We start from the raw sequence: 7,551 nt of genomic DNA on the forward strand, positions 1-7,551 counted from the left end.
TCTTTATTGCAACCAGGCCTTGGCATGTTTAGAATGAGAATTTAATTTTAGAGAATTTTTTGTCTTTCCCTCCTTTTGGCAATTCATACTAATGACTGGAGACTCAACGTGTATGGGAGATGGCATAGAACATGCATCAGCATTGCACTGTGAACCCTAAAGAACCTGCCACACATACTCTGCCATTTTCCTGGATTTTCTTGATTAATCATAGAGAAATGAGGTAGGCATGCAGACAAGGGAGCAGAGTTCAAACTTCAGAACAGTGGGAAAGTCTTAGTTATGATTGTAAATACCCACCGAACTCCAGAGTGCTCTCATATCAAGCCCATAGCATTCTTGCCAAGACTTGGAGCTTGATGGCATTGCCCCTATCAGGGCTCTTGTCCAGCACCGAGTCTATGCCTTGACTCCACCCCTCCCATGTAGTGACTTAGAGCCTGTGGCCTTGCCACAGCTCAGTTCCTTACTGCAGGCATCAATCTGCCAGTTACTTAGTGCCTCCACTTCAGCCTGATTCCGGGTGTCTGAGAGCGCTGAGCTCAGAGCCGTATCTCCGAGACTGCACCATGCCCCTCAAGCTGCAGAGCACGTTCCCAGCACTGAGCCTCTTTGGGGTCCTGGCTACATTGCTGAGCCTGCCCGGCCTGTTTGGTGAGTGCAGTGGTTATGGGGAAGTGGGGACAGTTTAAAGCAAGGGACAGAGAAGAATTCCTGATTAAGAGTTAGCTACTAATCAAACGGCAATAATTCAGTGCAATTTTGGAGGAGAACAATGAATTATATTATTAACAACCTTCCTAAACTGTTTTAGCTCTTTGGGATATAGGGTATTGTTGCTTGAAAAAGCAAAATATTTTAAATCCTAGAGGAGCAGAAAACAGTTTAGTTTTTATATTACTTTATTACATTTAAATAGATACTTCTAAATTCTTAAAAATTAATTCTCCTATTAGGTTAGTTATTATTCTTTTGTATTAATGAGTAAGAAAGAAAAACTTTATATTATATTTATATATATGAAAATAAAATTTTATATTATGAGTGTAAAGCATTGTATAAGCTAAAAACATTATTTTATTTTATTTTTATTTTTTTGAGGTACTGGGGCTGGGGATTAAACCTGGGACCTCACATATGGAAAGCGGGTGCTCAATCACTGAGCCACATTGGCAACCCTAAAAACACTACTTAAATGCAAGGAATTTTAAGACAATTTTCCCTAATCACCATGCACTGAAAGGATTTAGAAGTACCTGCAGAATCCACTGGGGTAGTGAGGTTGTAAATGCAGATGTGAGTAATAAATCCTTGTTTTAGCATATAAATGGCAATATACCAATAAAAAGTAATATTCCTTATTTAGCTGCCACTAAGATTTAAAAGAATGTCTAAGAACAATTTTTAAAAATATATGCATATCCCCTCTACATAACAGAACATTTAAAGTAGATCATTTTTCCTAGAATGACAAAATCACTCAACAGAAAAGAGGTTTCATCAATAAATGTGTTTATTTTTATGGAAACAATGTTGGATATTCATGTGATAGTAGGTATTTTCTTAATTCTGATAATACAAGGATTACATGCCAAGCAGATGGCACGTAGAGCCCTAAAATGCCACCTTATGATTCTGGCAAGAGCATTGAGAGAATTTGTCAAGATTAATTTCTAGGACCCTCCGAATGTTCCCGTGCTGTTCAGACTTTATGAACTTCTATACTATCACAGGGTGGTTTCAGAGTTGCTTTTCTAAGGAGGGCATGTCTATTGTAAGGTTAGTTAAAAGAATTCACATACCCGGGACGTTTCTGCTTTCTTGGATATTGAAATGCCTGATTTGTGGTTATTCCAAAGCCCTACTGGACCCCAAACGCCCACTGTCCTCCCTGCATACCATTCCCTTGGCCTTCTGGGTCTCCTCTTCCTTTCTGAGGCAGTGAAGGTAGACTAAATCCACCAGGTCACAGACACTTGTCAATGATTCCTTCAGGTTTCTTTGTATTTATCCCCTCCTAATCCATTTCTTCAAATTCCCACCTTACCTTTTGTCCCTATTCCTTAACCTGCCATTTAAAATCTGCCCAGTTTGTCTCAGTTGCCTTTCTGAGCTTGCTTCATTTTTCTCCCTTCAATAACAACTTTCTGCTACCTCTCAAACCACCAGTTGAACATGAAATGCCTGCCCACATCTCATTCACCTAAGCAAATATTATTCAAGCTCAAAATACGCTCGCAGTCTCCTCGAGGAAATGCTACCAAAGCCTTCTTTCCCTTTGTTCTCTCTCTCCTTTTCTCTGGCCTCCTTGCTGGCTTCCCTCATCTTTGAACACTTTCTCATAAACTAACTGATATTGTGGTTTTGCTCTTCATGTGATTGTGTCATATCTTCCCTACTCTAGTGCAAGAATGTGCCTCACTGTCTGTTAAACAGCCTTTCAGGGATCAAGTCAAAAAATATTTTTTGTGTTAATGCACAAATGCCATTTTCTAATGATGTGTTTGATCTGTGGCTTAGAAAATTCTACTTGTGAACTCTAAACTTATACATAAACATCAACTTTAGAACTGCAATGCCAAGAACTGGATACTGGAGACACAAACACACTTGACTCCAGATGAAAACAACAACAACAGTAAATATAGATAGCATGAGTTAGTTGCTAAGTTATTGCTCAAGACTGTAGACTGAAGTCTTAGAAATTATGGACTTTTGAGCAAAAGAGACCTCTACCACTTTGTAGCTGCCTCATTTGGAGCAAAACACTTAACCTCTCCAAGGGTCTGCTTTCTTGCATAAAAGGTAGGAAAGATGACAATATACATCGTTTAGAGTCATAGTGATGATTGGGTGAGATAATACCTACAATGGGCCTGACTTAGTGTCTATCTTAGAGTTAGAGCTCAGTAGTAGTTGGTTGTGATCTATAATCTATTCCTAATAAGTAGTTTAGGAGCTCAGAGAAATAACTGATGACTCTTTGCTGGAACAATCAGAGAAGCCTTCACAGAGAAAGCAGGACATGATCAGCAGGCGGAGAAGGAAGAATGGAGGTAGGAGAGATGACATGAGGGCAGGTACAGACCTGAGATGTGCATGGCATGTCTGGGGACTGAATGGCTACTTGGATTAATTTGCCTACAGAAGAGGTTTCATGTAAGAAAAAAGTGATACATGAGGATACAGGATCCAGCAAATGGCCAGTGGATGGTCTTTTATACACCCATTGTGTGAATAATGTTTTAAAACTTTTTTTGTCTTTATTTTTTTAATGTTACATTAAAAAAATATGAGGTCCCCATATACCCTCCATGCCCTCCCACTCCTCCCGCCATAACAACAACCTCCTCAGTCATCATGAGTCATTGCATTTGGTCTGTGTGACATTCCCAGTGCTCGCAGAGTGTTTGTGAACCCCAAGAGTGTTCAGAAAGGTACTCAACATCATGCCATGTTTATAATTTCAACCTGCAGGTCAACATATTTTACTCTTCCTATGAGCTCCTTTAAAATACTTTAAAAGCAATAAGTATATTGCTGGTGGGGGTGGATGGACCATTTTGATTATGGGGTGGTGACTCAGAGATGGTAGATTTATTTAAAGTTTTTTATATTTCTAATAGATGCATCCTCTGCCTTTAGCCTGCAATCGATTCAGTGTCCCCCAGTACAATGTGACTTGGTAGCTGAAGCCAGTCTTCATTTCAAAATGGTAACTAAAGCATATAAAGTTAGTGAACTTTCAAAAAAACAAAACAAAACCCAAGGTCTTTTATTTCAACTCAAGCCTTTCTACAATTCCTCAGCCTATAGGAAAGCAGCACAAGTGCTTAGGTTTAGCCAAGTGATCCTGAGAGCACAGGAAGGAGATGACCAAATGGAGCCTCCAACAAATCATTCAAATTCTGGTATGTGTTATTTTATATTTCCTACAAGCTCATCCTCTCTCACTTGTATCTTGTACCATCAAGGTTGCCGGTTTCCTCCTAAAATTGACCATGGACGTTACACAAAACTTTTTAGCATCTTCTCTACTGAGTACAAGTATGAATGTGATAGTGGATACCTTCTGGTTGGAGAGGAGAAAATCTCCTGCAGTGATTCAGTCTGGTCACCTGCAGCCCCTCAATGTAAAGGTAACTTCAGCTCCCTTTTCAGTCCTCGGCCAAGGGTAGGACTATCATGATAGGACCATGAGCAAAGTTTCTTCTTTGCCAAGTCAGTATGTAAACACTTTTTATTTTAATTTATTTAAAGTAATTAATATACGCACATGGTACCCAAAGTAAAAAGAACAAAAGATATACAGAAATATGAATCTCACCCCACTTCTTTCCCATAAAATTCAGGCCCCTGAAAGCAGCTCCTATTCCTACTTTCTTGTGTCTATTTCCAGAAATATTCTAGCAGCTGTGTATTTTATCTGAGACTACCTGTGGGTCAGTAGCAAACTTTAACGGGAACTTGCCTTAGCATGAATGGGGTTCTCATGGCTAATTCCAAACACCGTGAAGTGACAGGCGTTTCCATCAGAGCCTCGTGCAGGGAACTTTCCACCCATGAGTTGGGGGACTTCTAGTTTGTCAGCCTGCTGTGGTGACAGGATAAGTCAAAACTGGGTTGGATTTTACAGGAATGCAATTTTAATAGCACTTTACTAACAACAACGCCAGGAATTATTTGCTATCATTGTCTCCACTGAACACAGGAGGATAATGAGGCAAGAATGATGGAAAATTCCTATCTAGTATCTTGCAGAGATGGAGACTGTGAAGGATGACTGTTTTGTAACTGAGATCTGGGTTCCCAATGTTTTGTGTCCTATAATGTTATTAACATGCTATTTAAAATATTATTTAAACAAGTTGCGTATCTTCTCTGTGTCTCAGTATTCTCCTAGTTAAAACTGAAATAATAACAATACTCACTTTGTAGCACTGTTGTGAGATTTAATGAGATAATAACTTAAAATGCTTTGTCCAAAGTCTGCTCTCAATGCTCAAATCATTGGTACTATCAAAATGAAAGAATAGAGAGCAATTACCAGTATTTAAATATAGTTCACTCTCATTACCATAACCTATCATATATTTTTTTCTTAGAATTACACATTGCTTAAGTTGGTATTTCCATTACAGCTCTGTGTCTGACACCAGAGATTGCCAATGGAAAGCTGTCTATGGATAAGATTCAGTATATTGAACCTGAAACTGCCACTGTCCAGTGCAATACTGGTTATGGTGTGGTTGGTTCCGAAAGAATCACTTGCTTAGAAAACAGAACTTGGTATCCAGAAGTGCCCAAGTGTGAGTGGGTAAGTTGCAAAATTCAAGGAAGTTCCTGTCCTATCACACATGGCAAATGGTGGCACCCCCAAAGCACTATTCTAGCCATCAACAGTGTGATGTGATTGATCAGGATTCATTCTGAGTTCTTAAATGCCACTTACAGGAAATCTCTCTTTCTGCCTGCGAACACTCTGGTGAGTTAGGAGTGGCAAGTTTCCCTGCTCTCAGTGCAGAACAGAAAACACTGGGCCCCTTGGGGAAAGTCCTGACCATGAGGTATAGACTGGACTATAGGATGCACGGTCCCTCTATTTCTGGGTGGCCAGCAGAAATTGCTGCTGTTGTCACGTGGACCTTCTGGGAAGCTGTCTCAGAACTGACCTCAGCCCTCTGGGGAAGACTGTGATGGACCCACAGTATTTTCTGCTTTTTCCTGCTCAGCCACTAGTTCTGGGGTTGGTCCTGACCCTAGTCCTGCCATTGTCAGTGATGCACCCCCTAGAATGTCACAGTGCCATGGTTTGGGGATAAGCTTCTCAACCACACCCACTGCTTATATCTCTTTTAGAAAACCCCTGCAGGCTGTGAGCAGGTGCTGGCAGGAAAACACCTCATGCAGTGTCTCCCAGGCTCTCAGGATGCGAAGTTGGCCCTGGAGGTGTATAAGCTGTCTCTGGAGACTGAAATACTGGGACTAGAGAGAAACAAGGAAAAGGCATTCCAGGAGCCGTGACTAATTTTTCCAATCCAGAAAAGTTCTGTTCAGCATTTTCACTCTTCCTTTGCCACCGTAATTCATAGTAATAAATATCTGGATAGGAGAATTTGCTAAAGTTTAGTGCTTTTGAGGTTGTGGCATTATTGATTGTCCTTTGGGGGCTCATGTTTTTGCTTTTCCATATGTAATTTGCAGCTTTTTTTTTTCCAATTAAAACATTGCCATATCAAAAAAATATTTTGTTTCTGTGCTTATTTAGGACTGCATGAAATGAGGTCCAAACCAAACCCACTACATGTAGTTAATACTTTCCTATTACTGTATAGGTCACTGAAATACATACTGGGCTCACACCATTATCTTCTCCTGGAATGCCTTCACTTCATAGCTCCATGTGTCCAAATCACTCAAGTCCTTTAGGACTCTCATTAAGTGTCAACACTCCTCTAAAGCCTTATCCATTCTATGCATTTGAATAAAGTCTCCCCTCCTCTGAACTCCCAAGCACATTGCCTCTACCTTCCTAATGCCACATCTCAACTTTTTCTTTACATAAAGGGTATTGATACTTGTGCCTGACCTACACTTCTCAACCCAAGAATGAACTCTGAAAGACTGATACATTGACACCGATTAGTCAGCTACCTGGACATTCCCAAGTCTTCCCTCTGCTTTGGCCACCATTTTCCTTAATATTTAAAATAAAATGACTTGAACAACTACCCCACCCATCAGGAGATTCCCAGTGTCAATCACCATTACTCTTTGGAAACTATAGTATTTCCAATCACCATTTCCTCCAACTCTTGCTACCTCCAAAATCACTGTCTCATTCCTAGCTCAGTGCTTCTGTACGTATCATCTCTCCCATGTATACAGAACTATATGAGGAGTATGGCCTTTTTTGTTTAATTTCCCCAAACCTATTCTGAGAAGACAATGGTGTGAAGCAGGATTTCACTGAAGCCTTTGATATAACAGAGGAACTTGAAATTGTGGGGGGAAAAATCACTTAATAAGGAAGGTTTTCTAATCATGATCTGATAAGCCATTTTTCTCCTTTTGTTACTGGCAGTTTCTTTGATTGATGTACCCTGGGTTTACCATAAGGTTAGGTTTTGTGGTCAGGTAGTTTCCTTTGGAGGTTTTTCCAGAAAGCTCTGAGAGTGGGTAGGGTAGTAAGATAGTTGCAAGGGAGGCAAGGCAGAAGAGTGTACACTACTGGGTGGGTTATTACTGTTGGGGACAGGGGCTCAATAACCTTGACCACCCTCTGGGAGTGAGTGTGAAACACAAGGCTAAGTGTGAGGATGAGGCCCTCAGGTCTTTACCTACCAATTCCCTTCTCTCTTTGGTCAGAGGCACTGTCCAGGTACGCTAACTCCCAGGCACACCTCACCTGCACTGTGGGCAGGTGAGCATGCTCCAAGCACACGGACCACCACCCAGCAGGGGGCTCCTGGGAACCAACTACACCTATGGAGTCATCTGCAGTAACCTTCAGAGGAGGTGAAGAGGTATGAAGGGGCAGAGAGCCTCTTC

The 7,551-nt window shown here is 40.8% G+C and overlaps 1 protein-coding gene across 1 annotated transcript; it reads left to right on the forward strand.

The window, feature by feature from the left end:
• The first annotated feature begins 448 nt into the window (after positions 1 to 448).
• Positions 449 to 6,238, forward strand: LOC101424557 (apolipoprotein R-like). Its single transcript, XM_004470065.3, has 4 exons — positions 449 to 654; positions 3,975 to 4,139; positions 5,142 to 5,317; positions 5,860 to 6,238. The coding sequence occupies exons 1-4, from the start codon at positions 570 to 572 to the stop codon at positions 6,022 to 6,024; spliced, it is 591 nt and encodes a 196-aa protein (XP_004470122.3). The 5' UTR covers positions 449 to 569; the 3' UTR covers positions 6,025 to 6,238.
• The last annotated feature ends 1,313 nt before the right edge of the window (positions 6,239 to 7,551 follow it).

This window comes from Dasypus novemcinctus, chromosome 13 (assembly GCF_030445035.2).
Source record: "Dasypus novemcinctus isolate mDasNov1 chromosome 13, mDasNov1.1.hap2, whole genome shotgun sequence".
Taxonomy (NCBI): domain Eukaryota; kingdom Metazoa; phylum Chordata; class Mammalia; order Cingulata; family Dasypodidae; genus Dasypus; species Dasypus novemcinctus.